This window comes from Etheostoma spectabile, chromosome 2 (assembly GCF_008692095.1).
Source record: "Etheostoma spectabile isolate EspeVRDwgs_2016 chromosome 2, UIUC_Espe_1.0, whole genome shotgun sequence".
In the NCBI taxonomy this organism is placed as follows: Eukaryota; Metazoa; Chordata; class Actinopteri; order Perciformes; family Percidae; genus Etheostoma; species Etheostoma spectabile.
The window spans coordinates 11,558,575-11,576,643 of NC_045734.1; the positions used below are offsets into that span (position 1 = coordinate 11,558,575).

General features: G+C 42.2%; 1 protein-coding gene across 1 annotated transcript in view; it reads right to left on the reverse strand.

Annotated features, from left to right (window-relative positions):
* Positions 1–13,980, reverse strand: part of mxd4 (MAX dimerization protein 4) — a 22,777-nt gene extending 8,797 nt beyond the window's left edge. Inside the window, exons 1-3 of the mRNA XM_032530860.1 lie at positions 13,744–13,980; positions 13,059–13,158; positions 9,725–9,754 (exon numbers count right to left, since the gene is read on the reverse strand). Coding sequence (XP_032386751.1) covers positions 9,725–9,754; positions 13,059–13,158; positions 13,744–13,807 — 194 coding nt within the window. The 5' untranslated portion in view covers positions 13,808–13,980. The remainder of the gene's footprint in view (positions 1–9,724; positions 9,755–13,058; positions 13,159–13,743) is intronic.
* Positions 13,981–18,069: the final 4,089 nt, after the last annotated feature.

The window sequence follows — 18,069 nt, forward strand, 5'->3', positions numbered from 1 at the left end:
TGTGTGTGTGTGTGTGTGTGTGTCTGTGTGTATTGTGTAAGTCCTAGTTTTTTAAGCAAACTTCTCACCAAAAACATTTGATATTGTGCATTATGATGGCGTAACAGCTGCCTTTAAGGCTCTAAAATATGTTTGTGACTTTGCTAAAAATGAAAATTGCTAAAACTACCAAGAACAAAACAGCCTGCAACTGATCTGCAGATGAGGATTCAATAGTAAACCTGCAATTTCATTTGCTCTGAAGGCACGTCTGCAGGGAAATGACCACCTGACCGTTCTCACGTGCAGAGTACCACGGGACGATTTGTGTCTGATCTCTGGCCTTTCCTCCCCCCTCCTCCTCCTTCTCCACCAGGGGCTCAGTGCCAAAACAAAGCAAAGGCAGAGGAGAAAAAAAGGAACCTTTTGCTCAGAAAGCTGCACACTGCTGAAACTGAAACCAGCTATACTGCTGAAACTGGAACAAGCTATACTGCTGACTTACGCTCCAAGGTTTTAGAGTACAGACCCAGGCCCACAGATCTGCTCACAATTTGGGCCTTGGAAGGAGAACAACACTGAAATTTCTTGTTTTGCAGCTCAAGTCAAAGGCAAGCAGTGTATCTGCAGCAGCCTGTGTATGTCAATGATGGATGCATAACAAAGCATATTTATGTATGCTGCACCAAACCATAGCCAGATTTCACTGCCCTGGTGACAGCAGTGTCCAAGGACCGCTGGAGCTCTATTGGTACACAAAGAGCTGCAGGGCCTGAAAAGGCACACCAGTGCAAACAACAGGCCTTCACCCCTCACTCACTGTACTGTTTAATGAGCCTGCTGCGCATTCCTCAACCCATATGCACAGGACTGAGTGGCTTGTCTGGCAAGGAGCCAAAGGCGCTAAACTAAGGTTAAAGGTCATCAGAAACAGCGCTGCAAAGTTTCCTTGGTTTGACTCGGTTTGTTCCCTGTTGGGTTTAACGAAAAGAAAATGTGATACCTGGCCTCTAATATTGTTTTGACTTGAGCCCACAAGACACCAGCATGAAGGATTCACTGCCTTCTCTGCTTTTCTTTAAGCAGCGACAATAACAAATCATTTATATGCTATGTATCAGTTTGGAGGTTTTTCATTTGACATTTCAAAATAAAGAGGTTCTAAATTCTAACTTGTTTTATGTAGGTTCAACCAGCTTTTTTTATCAGTTGTTAATTGTTGCAATCTAGAAACATGGCAAGATCGCATAAATGAAGTCTGACGTACTGCCATATTGTACACAGTTGTCCTCTGCAATCAGAGATTATAACCAACATTTTGGATGTGCTCACTTTAAAGGAGAATTCTTGACTGCTGAATCTTACCCGAGTCTTGATTACTAGATGTCTCTGAGTACTGTTGATAGGGAAAAAATGACCAAAATCGGTGCTAGCAAACTAGAGTTGCTGCAGCTAATGGCCCGAGCTCCCAGTTAGCTAAAATGCCAGTTGTGGGGGAATGTTCTAAAGAGTGCCTTTGGGCCTCTTAACAGACACAAAATGTAATTAAAATTTCTGAGCAACTTGAACAGGGTCCTTACGTGACAACAATATGCGTTTTTAACTCAGACATTGTGAAGAAACCGTTTGAATTTGTAAGTTTGTACTGCCACCTACCTTGTTTTGATCCTCGGTCCGCTAGCTACACAGCGGCATCCTGTAACAATTACCACGAGACTTCAGCACGAGACTACAGCTTCATTAAGACTATTACTGTGCAAGCCACAGGCATCATTTGGACCGTTTCCACGTAGTTGCATAGTCACTGATGTGGTCATAACCACTACAGTGCTCAATTACCTATTTTTGAGGGGGAAATAAACTTCTAGTTTTCATCGCGAAGGCATAACCTGTCTTCTGGAGGACATAGCCAAACCACCGGGCGCTCCGTGGATTGTTGTCGGCAGCGGCAGGCGACGAAGGCAGTGGCAGGAGAGAAAACAGAAGCAAGGATGCCGGTCGGGCCTGCTAGCCCGGCTTTGGAAACTACCAGACAGACCTCCACTGCCAAGCCTCCTACTCACCAACGCCAGATCCATCACACACAAAATGGATGAGCTAGAATTCAGTATAGCAACGACCAACTACACACAGAACTGCTGCATGATGGTTATCACCCAAACCTGGCTGAACCCCCTCATCCCGAACACCGCTGTGCAGCTAGCAGGCTGAGCTAGCTACCGGCAGGATTGAAACAAGGTAGGTGGCAGTACAAACTTTGACTTTAAACGGTTTCTTCACAATGTCTGAGTTGAAAACGCATCCTGTTGTCACGTAAGGGCCCAGTTCATGTTGCACAGAAATTTTAATTGCATTTTGTGTCTGTTAAGAGGCACAAATGCACTCTTTAGAACATGCTCAACTGGCATTTTAGCTAACTGGGAGCTTGGGCTTCTTTTTAATGATGTTATTGTGTTTCTCCATATCAGTAATTAACTTGGTGAGTAGAATCTTACAGCGACTCTTTTGCAGCAACTCTGTGTGGAGTTTAGTACCGCCCATGACAATTCTGATTGGTTTAAAGAAATGCCAATAAACCAGAGCATGTTTTCCTCCCATTCCTGAATGCTGTGTGGACTAGCCAGACTCTTCTTCAGCGCGCTTTGGAGGAGGGTCTGGCAAGGCGAGACTACCCTTTCATATGTTAAATAGCTTTTTTTGTAGAACATTTATTTAAAGCATTGCTTTATCAGTGTTCTTCTTAACTTTTGAGTAGGATATAAAATTAAAAGTAAAAAAAAGTTATGTATCAGGCCCCTTTGTTTACAGCATGGCTCTGCTATGTGAAGTGAAAGTAAGGGCTGCGTTGCGTGAGTGTGGATCCCCCTGTTTAGGTGCTGGAATTTGGGGTTGCCAGTAGAGTGGCTCCACATCTGGCTGGCAGGTTCCTAGGGGGTACGAGGCCAGATGGAGGGATTCTTGAGGCTGTGAGGGACCCTAATCCGCACACGCACGCACGCACGTGCGAGATCTGATGTGCGTTCTTTGGAAAACAAGTGGGTAGAAAAATTAAGCAACTCATGTGAAACCGGCAGAATGGTTGGCCACGCTGCCCACGTCAGCAAAACAAGAGACACCCAGGGAGCGACGAGAGGCTTTCATCATCCTGATATGAAATGTCTGTCGTCTGGGTTGAGCTTTATTTGTTTTCTGTCATCGAGACGCCACACCCACCCTCTGTGTGCAGTGACAACTGCCAGGCGAGACAGACGGATACAAGTCTTCCATAAACACATTCTCCTGATGGCAGGGAACATGGAGCCTGCTCTCACATGACTCGGCTCTCACACGCAAGCAGCAAACAGAAACTTAAATGCACCAGCAATAGCAGCTCAGACAGAGGGAGGGGTCTGGTTCCTTCACAATTCGTGGAATTACACTAAAGAAAGAGCTCTGCGTGCTTTACTGGTGATAAAACAACAGGAAACTTCAGAATTAGACAGTTTGTTGTTCACTCGTTGTAGTATTTCCACAAAACAAACTGGAATTTCCATTGGGTGTGCTAGGGAATTCCTAGTAATTAGGTTCATTTGTTTGCGTGTACTGAAACAATCCCCTGTGCGAGCATGGATCATTACAAAATCCCTTCCTCAGCACAGCCAGCATACACTGGTGTTAACAGAGAAACAGATGTCAAATAGAATTTAAAGAGGAGAGCATGTGAGCAAACAAAGCGAGGGGTCGGACTAAAGAACGAGTATCCTGTGCATCTCTGAATCATTTCAACACAATGTCAAATGACAGACCTGGACATTAATTGCCTTCCGCTGCGTGCATTGAAAAGTACATCTGCAAATGTCGGACGGACTAGCAGAGACAAGTTCAGCGAGCTCAATAACCACATTCCCCTGACGCGGGGAGAGCTCTGGTTTTATAATGAATCCTCGTCAATGATCAACACACAGGAATCTAGTGGCATGTGAGATGATTCCAACTTCCATGTTTTCTGTAAAAGTTTGGCTGGAATGAAGGTTGTAGATCAGTTGGGTGGGGTCCTGTTGGAGGGCCCGGGCCCACCTTAAAGGCCACAAGATAAATCTGAGAAGTTGTGAGATAATGTAGAGAAAAGACGACAGTTGACAAGGAGTCATTTTGGGGGCCACAAGCCAAGAAGTTTGTAAACTGCTGTTGTAGAACATAAAAACAACTTAACTAGAGAGAACAGAGAAGAGTCCAAAGCAGATGAATGACAGACTGCCTGCAGCTCTAATCCACTCTATCAATGCATTATCAAACAAATATTTGCTTGTCACTCCGTGCTAGCCATAACATTCCGAGCAGCACCCAACGCAGATGCGGCTGCAGAGCATTATCGTAATATTCGACCTGCTGTGTTTTGTGACCCCCATTCACCGGCAGACTCCCCCGTTATCCGCCTCAGTTACTTAACACCACATTCCAGCGTATGTGTGCACACTCTGCTGACCTAAATTTCAGGCTGCCTGCTCCACACACACACAATGCAGCCACATCCTACGCTGCCTCCCATTCCTCCCTTCAGCAACGCTCAAGAATGTCTTCGCCTCGTCCTCTTCCTCAGGCTGACAAGGGCCTGGGACAGAACCATGAATGGTTCGGGCCAACTCACTTTCATCCCTCCTCTCCTCCTTTTCACTTTCTTCTTGAATGTTTTTATTTCTTGTTTTTGAAACCCCAAAGCTAAGCACACACCTTGTTAAAGTGCGAGCTACACTGTTGTTTTTATGAGCATCAGCTGCTTTGCAGCAGTGAACCAAGTTTACTGACACAGAAACGTGATGTACCCTGCAGCAACAACACCTGAGAGGGAGAAGGGACGTTCTCATCCAAATGGACGTAGGGTCGTGGCAGTCGCTGATACATACTCACATATTTCTGTGTCAGTTTACAAAAAGCCGAACACACAAATCTTGCAAAGATAGTATATGTGCAACCAATCTGCAATTGCTCCCGGGTTTGACCTGAGTAAGCCAAAGAAATTCCACTTGGGGCCTCTGCTGCTGACCTCCAGCTGTAGCCTGTTTCTCATTTTTTGTCCACATCCAGCCTCTCGATAGTTACAACCCAGACTGTCCTACAGCTAGGTGCACTGACTTCAGTAAATGAATAACAATTTGGACAAACCCAGTCCGTCGTAAGACAAAATACACCAGGAGAGAATAGAGATGTGTAGGCTAAGCCCTCTAAGATTTTGCCATATTAACGAAGATATCCCTTTAATATATTGTGAATTAATTGGATTTTCAGGACTGTGGTATCAAATTGTTATTTTTATCCAGCTGCCAGACACAGACATTCCCATCTTGTTACTGTTTTAACCTGAAATGAGAAGTAATCAAATATTAATTAATTTACTATTTTGATAACCAACTAATTGTTGCTCTGGGATATTTTGAGGGACAATTTTTCATGACTTTCTCACACTTTACAGGCAAAACAATTAATCAAGAAAATAATCGGCAGACAATAATGGATCAATAATGACAATCATCATGGAGCGGCCTCTGGCTCTCCCAGTGGGAGCGTTTGACCCATGTAGGCTGGGCACTGCAGCGGCCAGGGTTCAAGTCCGACCTGCGGCCCTTTGCTGCGTGTGTCCCCCATCTCTCTCCCCCTTTCTTGTCTATCCACTGTCACTAATAAAGGGAAAAGCCCCCTAAAAATAATCTAAATAAAATAAAATGACAATCATTGTTAGATGCAGTCCTACGTATATTTATATCACAATATGAAATTACATAAACCTCATGTTATAGGTGTTGATACAAATGACTACATGGTCCATCTACAGTACATCAGTCATTACTCTGGGTCATTAGCTGCCCATGCAAACCTAATGACTCTAGGTCACTACACACACACATGAGGAATATAACCAATGGTGTGACATTTAAGGAAGTTAAGTACAAAAGCCACATGCAATCATGTGAGCATGTGAATGGCACACAGAAGCCTAAACTGGAAAAAAGCAGGATGTGGACATAATATGTTCTTAACTTCAGTTGTATTCACAATGGCTGTGTAGTTTACAATCTTCCACATAAACCCACGTACAAAAGAAGATTTAAACCTAAAAAAAAAGGGGAAATGGGCACAGATGAGTTTTGGCAAGAGGACCAGTAAAGGCCCTGTGTGAGGAGGTAGCTCTGCCTTTCTCCTCCTTGCTGCCTCCTGTTTCTGCTGACTCAGACCCTTTTAGGGGTGAAAAATAGAGCCTGACTAAGGAGAAAAACAATAACAGATAAAACAGATGTGGTCTCTGGAGTAAGAAGGAGACAAAAGAGTAGAAGGCAAAGAGGTGAAGTAGCAGGGCTATGGGATGGCTCTCCCTCCCACTGACACAGCCATAACTCAAACACCACACACACACACACACACACACACACACACACACACACACACACACACACACCACACAACACACCACACACACACACACACACACACACACACACACACACACACACACACACACTTTACTCAAGGGGAAGAGTTCCTCAAAGCCAAATAAGTCATTCATCACAGCTGGGAGTAGACGACACCGGGAGAGTAAATTTAATTAAAGAGAGGATTAGACCGTGACAAACTGAGTGGCTGATCCTGTGTCCATGAAGTACATTTAAATTTAGAGTTAAGTTCAATAGGTGGCCCACAGTTGCTGTACATTATCCGCGGTATGAAATATATATATATTTTGGAAAATACTGTTTGTTGAAATCAGTCTGAAAACTTTTGAGGATTATTTCTGAGTGAGCTCAGAAATTACTGAGAGATCTCAAAATTACTGAGTGATCTCAGAAATTACTGAGTGATCTCAGAAATGAAACCGAGAGCATCTGACAGCCATGGGCGGTGTCTGGAAAACCTAAAAATAGAGATGTAAATCCTTTTTTCAATTAAGGCAAGCAACAAGTACATACCAAACATACTGGCCCTACGCGCCTGGATTTCCTGTAAACAGGTGATGTGTGGGAAAACAAAACCTCTGTAGTTTCTAGAAAAGGAAACTTGTGGCACTGACATGTCGTCATAGGCGTGATCAAGTCAGAAATGGGAAGGAAGCAATGCCAGCGGAGACCAACCACGCACAATAGCATTTGTCTTTCACAGAAACGTCAAGCTGATGCTCTGCAGCTCCAGCCGTTGCCAATGCAATGACGAGAGAGAGAGAGAAAAAGCAGAAGAGTCACCATCGAGACGATCTATACAGAGCTGTCACGGCTGCACTCAGGCTGCAGCAGGTTGTGTCAGGACAGGCGACCCTGCGGGACGCTGCTGGCACCCACCCAGACGTCTCACTCTGATAGCAGGACGCAAATATATGCGAGGTGCCTCTTGACTGGCTGCCAAGGCAGCATTCAGGTTCGTGAGAGACACCTAGCATGCATAAGATTGCTGAGCAGCAGCAGCAGCAGTGAGTGAGCCTGATGTCCAGAGAAAATGGAACAATATGACAGAAACACATTTGAAAGCTATCACTGGCTTGAAATGGGCAGATGACTTGAAAGTAGGGCTTGGTATTGAACCTCAAATAACCTTAGTGTTTGAGCACATTATTTGTGCTATTTACATCACAGTTGAGGCCTCCGTGACTAAACTCGACATTTATCGGTCACTTTGCCTACCACGTGAACATACAGTACAAGGATGGCTCTGTACTGAACCAGCATGAAGCAAACACACAGACACATAACCAAACAAAGACAGTGAGTCAGGGCTCAAACAGCGGCACCTCCCTGGAGTGGCGTATGAGGGCGTGAGGGAGGTCGAGCTGCTGGAGTCGATACTGGGACTGCTGAAGATTAAACAGGTCCTCCAAACTGGTCGCACACTCATTAAGCTGGTTGAACAGGACAGCTGAAAAAAACTGTTTTCTTATGAGATCATCCGAATAATAATGCTGGATTCATTCCTTTGACTAGCATACCAGTAGGGTTGGAACTGATATAATTGTGGCTTCAATTATTCTCTTGAATATTTTTTTAGACGATTGTTCATTTGGTTTCTGGCATGTAAGAAAACGCTGACAATGGCCCATTGAACATATGCAATGTCTTTGAAGTGCTTGTTTTTTTGGGCCGATATAGGCCAAAACTAAAAAATATTCAATACACGGTGATACAATACTGAGAGATTCTACAAAAATACTCACATTTGAGCAGCTGAAACCAGCAAATGTTTTGACGTTTTTGCTTGATAAATGACTTAAGAGGGCCATTAAAATTGTAATTTAGTTTCTGTTGATTGACCAATTAATAATTTCAGCAATACAGCAGGTATAATGCACTACCTACGCATGCAGTGTAGAGGATTGTGCTGAAGCCTTTAAAGTTACAGCTTCAACATTTAATACTGTGTGTTGGCGCATTACGTTGCAAAGGATCCCAATGATACCTCATCACCGAGGTGCCTTTCATTACAAATGCGGAGGTGGGGAATTCTTCTGTACAGTCATGGGCGCGGAGAAATATAAAAGCAGGAAAGTACATTTAAATATGCCTGATGCCTCATTTGTCACCAAGGACAGTGCAGCGTGTCTTGTTAAGTATTTAAACATATTTTTGTTTATTAACGCCCTTACATCAGGGCCAAAACATCAGTGAATAATTGAGAAACTAGTGGCCATAGTGACGACAAGGGAAGTGAGTAAAATGATTACGGAACACTTTACCGGCACTTTTGTCAGTTTGATTGGACGTCACTTTGTTGGTAACCAACCACACCCGTCGTCGGACATGAGGTAACTGTTGTGTCTCAACACCTTTAGTGTGATGAGCCAGGACCTTCTCTGTCTCACAGGTCAGGGAGGAATACGTCCGTACTTGTTTCTCTCTGCACTACACACATCTATTACTCACTCCAAGACATGTGACTGGCAATCCCCAATCCCTCTACGTGAGTGACAGTGTGTCACGCATGCACAGCCTTTACACACCCATCTCAGCCTCTGCTCACATGTTTACAGTCACATCAGCTGTTTCCTAAATACTCTCTGACAGGCAGTTTTAACAATCAGCTTGGGATGACCTTAATGCAAAAAAAAAAAGAAGCATTTTTGCTTTTTCCACCAACCATTCCCTTCTGAAGCGGCTCGGCTTTGTTGTACCAAAGCGGAGTGTCGCTTCCTGACAAGAAACTCCTTTGGATCTGCAAAGTCACTTCCCCTCTTGGTGGAGTCAAAACAGAGCAAAAACAGACGTATGTGCCTTTAATGAGAGCGGATATCACATCACCACGAGCTGAGTGCTGCACCCCGAAGGGAAAGAAAGCGGTGTGACGGAGAGAGATGCATGCTGGGGGTGTGAGGTGTGTGTGTGTGTGTGTGTGTGTGTGTTGTCATCTCTGGGGTTCTCAGTTTGAAGCAATGACCCCGCCTCCGTTCAGAGCGTCAGCCTGGGCAGGATTATCACATTACCGACAGGATTCCCTTTCCATACAAGGTAACGAGATTCATCCATGAAATAGAGACTGATCTGATCAACATGAAGCTGCTCTTTGAAATCAGCTTATTTTCCATTTTTAGACATGAGGAATTAATTGATGAAATCTCTTTGAACATGACCTGTGATACGATCCGGTGCTTTTGACTGAGAGGAAAATATCTCGACGCCTACCTGCGGCCAGCAGCTAACAAAGTATGTTAAGAACTCAAGGGCGCTTGGCAAAGACGTGTATGCAAATCATACAAATGTAAGAGATGTGGGAGGAGCCTCAGATGTGACCTTACCTGTGTTTCTCCAGCTCGTTGTGCGACGATCTGAAAGGACAAAAGACAAGGGAGGGGTGTCAGGGCAGCGGGTGCTTAAATACTACACACACTTCAAATTACATTAGTAAATGTTTTGATCTAAATGTGAGACAGATGAAAGCCGGAAGTTTGGGAGAGAATGCAAAGTAACAGCAGATCTGACAAACGTTTAGAGGAAAAGTGTGTCAAGACATCAAGGAAGGGTGTTGCTTCTTCTCCGCTTTTGCCTTCCTGCCTCCAGGTGACTTTAGGGTTTATGAATGCTTGAGTTGATTTAAAATTTCACTACAGAATATTGTAATGCTCTAAAACAGGCCTTAAGCAAGCAATGTAAAGGCTTGATCCCGCATTCTGGAAATAGACATCTAGGACAAGTGTGCAAAAATAGTGTCTATTTTTCAAAATATTTTTCCATGTCTGTTTGACATCCGTCAGAGAGTGTGCAGCAGAGGGCAAAAATCCCCCTGAGAGAGAGCAAGAGAGAGACCCCTCCCTGCCTGCTATCACACGCAAACAAATGCACACACACTACTGTAGTTGCTGCACGCTGGTTGAAAAGCAGCGTGGAAATGGCATAAAAACACACTCGGACGTCTGGAGGCCTAGACTCTGCAGAATTCCTCAGCGTGTGGGCTATTCCGAGGAGAGCCTCTGAACAGCGAGGGCACTACAGTCCATCTGAGACAGGCCCTCTGTTCGTGAGGCTGTCATGGATACCACGGCAATAAAAACAAAAACAGCAACAACAAAAGGCCAGACTGACAACAAGCCTTTTCAGATTTTCTGCTGTTTAAGGAGCACTTGTGCTCGTGAAGCAGTGGTTCCCACAGCAGTGGCGAGAAGGCCGAGGCATCTGCAATAAGCAATCCCTTACTTACTGCACCAAAAAGGGTTACAGTTGACCATACAACTGATGCACAAAATCCTCCCATAAGGAGCACAGGATGTTGCACTTTGGCTAAAAACGTGGCCTAAAAGGCAGGCAAAGAGCTTTATTCCATCATGGAGTAAGCTGTGCTATTCAAATCTGCACAAATTGGGTCCCTATCGAGCCCTGGCATGACCAGGAAATAGTATGGCATCTTCCAGAGAAAGAGAATGCACACAGACCTGTAATAACAGCCAGTTAACACACACCTTTACATGTTATGTAAAAGAATGGCATGGCATGCAAAAGACTCTGTCTGATGTCATAGGCTTGGCGCTGATGATCAAAGGCCTACATATCAGATATCACCCTTTTTATGGGCTTTAAAACTGCCAAACTTGCTCATCCTCAGAGCCCCTTGTGTATGTTTTCCCACATTCAGGACGGAATTCAAGGATGCAAAAGAAGTCCCCTGCGCTATTTATATTTTTAATTTCATATCAGGTATGACAAAGAGGTGAAGCAGGAAAACTCGCATAGATAAAAATTCCAAGTCTTCCTCTTTTCTTTTTTTTTTAACAACAGTCTGTGAGTAAAAAAAGAAACTCCACCATGGTTTCTTCTTTCTGTGTGCAGAAATACTCCCAACAGTTTTTTTTTAACATCATTTCAAAACGAGATCTGTTTTTATTTGCAGATTTGGTCATGATATTAAACGCTACAACACCAATTCAAGGTTCTACAAAGCAAAGTGTTGTGCTCTTTGAACCAACAAAAAGCTTCAGTGTAAACTGAAAAGACAGTTTAAGTTCAAACACAAAACATGTTTTTACTTCACTGCCCCCTGCATCCTGTCGATGCTTAAAAAAACTAAACTATTGGAGAGTGTGAATGGGATCGTAAAATTTGCCCAGAGTACAGTCACAAGAACAATGAAGAATAAGCAGGTCTTCTGCATGAAGCCTGGTGGGCTGGTGTTTGTCACAGTGTGTAAGTGTCTATTTTAGCCACCACACCCACCTGCCACAGCCTCACCCACAGATACACAATTGTGTTACTCTGTCAGAGACTGTATCAAAGGAATGTGGAAGAGTCTGCATTCTCATTTGTAAAAAAAAAAAATCCTAACAAAACCCATACGCCTTATACGGGAGGGTAATTACAATAGTAATACGCAGGTTAATGTGCTGTACGTGCAATGATGTAACTCTCAGACTCACTACTGAGGAAATCAGGCTCGCTGTCCTTCCCTAAACTAAAGTTAGCCAACAGGAAAGAGTTTTTTTAATTTATTTATCAGATCTTCATGTGCTAGTGATCTTTGGAATGAAACTGGACACACTCTGCAGAATTGTGCATGTATAGCCAAGATGTCCAGGCCATAAATTAGGGTCATGAATCTAAAGAAAAAGGAGGATTAAGGTCCGCTCGGTGTGTCAACCATGTCGTTAACAACTAGAGCCGAGAGGATTAATCACTTTGAATCAGTTATTGTAAGAAAATTAATTGTTAACTACTTTTTGAATTAGTTCATATATGATAGCAAGCAGAATATAACTTTGGGTTTGTTGGACTCAACAAGGAATTTGAAGTTGCCACCTGGGATTATATTGGGCCTTTCTTTCACTATTCTCTATTTTAGAAGCAACACTATTAATAATGAATTATGTAATCGAGAAAAACAATTGGCAGATTAACCAGTGATGAAAATATTATATAAAAACAGCCCTGTTAGCGGCCTTCCTACTGAACAGGCCTTTTAATGTTAGGGATAAGAATGAAATGTCAACCTGCATGGCGGAGGTTTAAATGACCTTTAACCAGCTGTCGAACCGGTCTAAAAAGCAACATAGAACAGAAAGTGAAACTTAAATGTACTCACTTATGTAATTATTATTCTTTGTAATTGTATGGCCTTGGACCAGGGTCTATATTAGATGCAGTCATATGAATGACTCCATGAACTGTGTGTGTGTGTGTGTGTGTGTGTGTGTGTGTGTGTGTGTGTGTGTGTGTACACTTTACCAAGGGACCCCTTGGTAAAGTGCTTTCCTTTTACATCAGAGACACACATACAAAACACACTAACCACATGAAAAAGGCACAGGGTGGAAGCATGGCAGCCGTGTGAGACGGGGTGCAGAAAGGTTACATGCACGTCGGGTGTGTTTTCTCTCATGGGGAGTGTTTTTAGGGGTGTGTGTGAAACAGATCGAGAGAGAGAGAGAGAGAGAGAGAGAGAGAGAGAGAGAGCAGAAGAGTTGACAGTGTACGCGTGGCAGTGTTTATTGGAGAGACCAAAACAGAGAGCCCAGCCCAGGCAGCAGCAGCAGCAGCAGAATACAGATGGCAGTGTGCATGAAAACAACTCCACTATGTGTGTGTCTGTGTTTCTACAAGCTGGCACTTTACACAAACAAATAAACAAGCAAGACTTATATTTACCTATTGTTCTGAGCTTTTCTGGAAATTGTCGAAGCTTTCGTTTTCTTACTGGAAAAGTCGCTACTGTACGGTAAAACAGACGCATAACCGTGTTCTGCCTCTATTGAGGAAACAAAACAAAATGAATGTTATGTGTTATTGTAGTGTCTGCAAGAATAAAAAGCTGGCAATGAGTCATTCAGGGAAATGATAAAACATGAAACAGCTATAGAGGCTCTAAGTGTTCTCAAGAGGAACAAAACGTGTTCGATCACCAATGCAATCGCTTTCAATATATCAATATAGCGCTGATAGCCTTCGGCAAGATCTGTGAAACAGTCAATGCTAGCCTACATGACCATTGTAGGTCTGTCGTTATGATACTGGCTCATATTCTCGATGTCACTCTTGTTTTCTCATTTCCGACGAGCTGATGTAAAAACATACTTCATTCTGATACAACACATTATCTGTATTAGAAAGAAAAAAAATCAAACAGTTCATAAGTACGTGAACAGAGCTATTCTTTGGTACTTGGTTATAGGTCCAATCGGCACCCATTGTCTGTAAAGTGACATCATACCTGCACTATGGCAGGGTACGTTAAAACTTTACATTATGATAGAAGATTAAGCTAGCTGCCGTCCTAATGCTCCATTCACAAAATAATCCCTAGCCTAGAAATCTTGTCAACTTGTCAGTTTACCTCTGTCTCTTCTTTCCAAGTACTCTGCAGCCTCCAGCAGAATTAAAAGAGAATTAAGTTCCATCTTGTTGTTTTGTTGTTATAAAAAAATGAAATTATCTATGTACACAATGTACAAGTCATAAAATATTGGAATGGAAATGTCACAAAACAGTTTCAGAGCGATGTTCGTGCGCTGCTACACTCACTTCTGAGTCTTGGTGGTGGCTCGAAACTACAGTATCAACAGCACCTAACTAGAACTCAGCGATGTGAGTGATCGCCGTCTGGCCAATGAGAAAGGCCTGTAGGCGGGCTCTCTTGGTATGCTTTAGCCTATGAGCAGGCTCCAAACGGTAAAGTGTGATTTGATTGGCTTGAGAGTGCAAATGTCATCAGCGACATACCCTAGCAACAGTCTGAGATGCCCGCACCCTCCGCCGCTGATTGGTTTGACACGAAGACAAGCTGCCTCTAATTGGCTGTGATGAATTCTGGGCGTGTGTCATAGTTGAACTTAGACTGTTGTTTTGGTTGCCAAATTTGATTACTTCTCAAAAGTAGCCTATGCTTTTGGGGTTTTGACCGTGATGTAAACTACATTCAACGGTCATTCAGTCAAAAACGTTCCGTTATGCACGTCGAGAATTTCACACAAGAGTGTGACCTGGCAGAATTTCTCACAGCATGTGTGTGTTGTGCACATTTCCTGTCCAAGTCATTATGAAAGTCCTGTATGAGGCTGCAGAAACTGAATAGCCTTATGAGTCTTGAGGATATAAAAAAGAGCTGCTGTGTTATTTGCATGTTGTTGAGGAAAACACACAAAAATGTAAAGTTAAACACACGTTTTCCTTGAAACGTGTACACGGCCACATCACTTACATAAGCAGTTTGAATAGAGGTAGCAGCATGGATCTTTTAATAAGAACTCTCTTAATAGTAACCACAGCCAGAGCTGCTGGGATAGTCACTTTTCTGCAAGTCACAAATATGTCTCAGGTTTCGGCTATGAAGTTTTAAGTTAAATCCAAGTCCTAAACTTTGTGTTTTGAGTCCTCAACAAGGCGTCATTCTGCGTCCTTCACCATATGGAAGGCCATGTTCAGCAAAACACATACAGTAGAGTATAGTGAATTTGCACAAGTAAGGAATTCTTTTGGAAATTCTTATGTCATTTACAAAAAAAAGCAATGTTGTACCGGTGACATAGTTAGAGTTGAAACAGTTTTAGCAATTTATTAATTGTTGTCATTAAGGTAAAAAAATCTCTAACATTTTCTTGTTCCTGAATACATTCTGTTGGTACAACAAAAAGTCAACAAATTGTGATGGCCTTTTTTTCTTCTTTTTTTGTTGTTGCTTTTTTACTATTTTATGATGTTTTATCAAACAAAAGATTACTCGAAAAAAAGTAAGTGTTAGCTTTATCGATAATGAAAATAATAGTAAGTTGTTGCTCTCAACACAGTCGTAATACAGGTCTAATTTTTGAGCCAAATGTTTTGCAGGTTGTCATCCTTTTTTGTTGACCACAGCAGAGTCTTTACATTCGAAAGTCAGTATCTGTTGTCTGCATGCTAACAACGCCAAAGACCTTACCCTTCTGCTCATTCAATATTCATCGTTACGGAAATGAAAAGAATGACAAAATATGGTAGATTCAAGTCTAATGTAATCAGACTGACTACTTCTGGCTCCAGATCCTGTACTTGTGCTCATTTCAGAGTTGCTAAGTTTTCATACAAACTTTCAGCTGTGTAATATTCTTGCAGATGAATTGTAGGCATGAGCAGAGTGTCACTTTGCAAGAGCAATGGAGGAGTTATGAATATCTTATCAGGAGTTCCCGCAGAATAGAAGTGGGTTGCTCTGCATGGCAGGCACCAGGCAGTGTATGTTGCTCGCAGCCAGATGTTTGGGCTTCAGGTCGTTGGAGTACATTCTGAAGAAATCACAAAGGCATTGTGATGAAGGAAGTACACTAAGTGTGAATGATGAAGAAAAGGCCTTTGAGGACCAAAGCCACAAACATTGTTTTTGTTGTAGTTTATTTGATAACAAGTGTCGCGCAGGATCCTCATCGCGCCTGTGCTGCAGACAGTTTATCACAGATTGCATGATTTCAGACGACACAAATTGCTGGTTCAGTCTGTTGCTGTCAGCTTTTGTGCGTGTGAACAAATGTGAAAATTACAGCAAAAAAAGAAATCCTAAAATGTGTAAAACTGTGTATTATTGCCACGCTATGCAGTCCCACAAACACACATGGAAATAAACTGGTGGGGCAAAAAATGGGCTTTAACCATTTGTACACAACATATTGTGAAAAGACTGAATGCTGTACACTCAGTTGCCAGTTTATTTACATCAAGCTAAAATGAATGCGTTATACACAGAGGTGTTTTGAATATTTTTCTACCCTCATTGATATCATTTGGTTTGACAGAATATTTAAACTGACCATTAATTTAAGTCAGTACCTACTCTATGAATGTCATCTGTCATGAGGATAGAAGTTATTGCAGGCCTGTTGTATTATACTCCATTTTCTTTAGCTTTGTGTTCCTAAAAAAAAGACAATTAATTGTAAATGTTAGATGATTGTACAAGACATGCAGGATGCAGGTGATAGTTTATAGGATTTACGATTTACAGACATTGTGATTGTATTTGGTTCACCCAGCTGGAGCCATGCAGAAACCACATTCAGCGTTATTTCCTGTGTTTGACTTTATTTCAGCGTCATCTGAATGGAGTGGTAACACCTGTTTAGTGTGATATTACTTTTTTTGTAATACACAAATTCATTGTTATTCATTGCTAGGATCAAGTGAATGGTTTCTATGTTGTGTTGGCTATCTTTTGTTAGTCCTTTTTGCACCCACTTATGAAGCAAGGATGCTTGCCAGTGGGATAATTAATGATCTCTCCTCCTATGCAGTTTGAAGTCATTATACACAGATCAGAATGGGGGAGATGTTTGTTTCTTTTTTTATGTCACTCCCTAAGCTTCATAGAATACAAAGATTTATTTATGAGGTTTGATAGCTTTTCACTGGAGAATACAGTATGATGTCCCGTCTACAGGCATAGTGTTCATGGTGATGTGAAAACACAGTAAACAAGAGACCAAATTAGCCTCTCTCCTTCCTGAAACAGCGCAGCCGGTGTACAGTCATAGTGAGAGTATAACCCAGTCACACATATACAATGCAACTAAGCTAATGCATTTCTCTGGTCAAGCCCGATGCATTGTTGTTGTTTGGGTTTCTCCTCATGACCATTTCTGGGGTAATTAAAGAGACGTTATGCAACTATACCGTCTTCTTATATGCCTCACAGTGACGTCAATTCCTTCTGCCACTGAACTTTGTACAACTGCAGCTTATTTCAGATTGCAGGAGTCCACATGTTTATTGAGCCATGTGTGTCATGTGTGTGGCTTGTCGCTTCAGGTTTTGTTGTGCGAGCATTTGTTTGAGTCAATGCAATCGAGCAAATGCCCGCAAGAAACTTGACCTTGACCCCTTTTATGTGAGCAAGCATTCATCATCTTGTACATGCCATTATTTATGAGGTTTTAGCATTTATTCACTCTGCATAGTTTTAGAAATCCTTTTTTCTCTCTCACTGAAGTGGACTTTGTTAGGAAGACGTGGCTTTGGTTGCTGCTGCATTTGCTGTAATTATTCAGTGACATGGTTTGACAATCATCTTAGTTAGAGCAATAACTTTAGCCAAGAATCTTTATTAAAAGAATGTGTGGTTAATGAATGCTGATTAAGCTGACACAAAGGAAAAACTCAGACCTTTTGTTCATTCAGCACATAAAAGAATGGCAAAATAACATCTGGTTTTGTCAGATTCATGTTAATCTACTTGAGCATTTTGGGTTTCAGCTTGTGCCACATTTACAACATGTTTTAAATTGCAATGTAGGCAAGATGACATGTGCAAAGTTTTGTCTGTGAACCCAGAAAAACAAACCTTTTCAAATGCATGAGCATGTTCACAGCCATTATGAAGCCCAGAATAACAAACCTTTTCAAATGCATGAGCATATTCACAGCCATTATGAAGCCCGCTCATAGCCTAAACTTAATATTAGATGCCAGGTATCTATTTTCATGCTCATCCTATCCATGTAGTGTTTACAGCAAGCGTATTGTTTTCTTTTCTTTTAATCATTTCGTACAACGGATACAAATATTGGAGTCAACTATTGCCATCTCATAAACCTGCTTGGTGCTATGTGTTTAGGACTCTGACCTTGTTATATTTCACTTAAATACAGAACGGTCAACATAGTCATCATGCTCTGTGTTTTATGTCATTGAGCCAAAA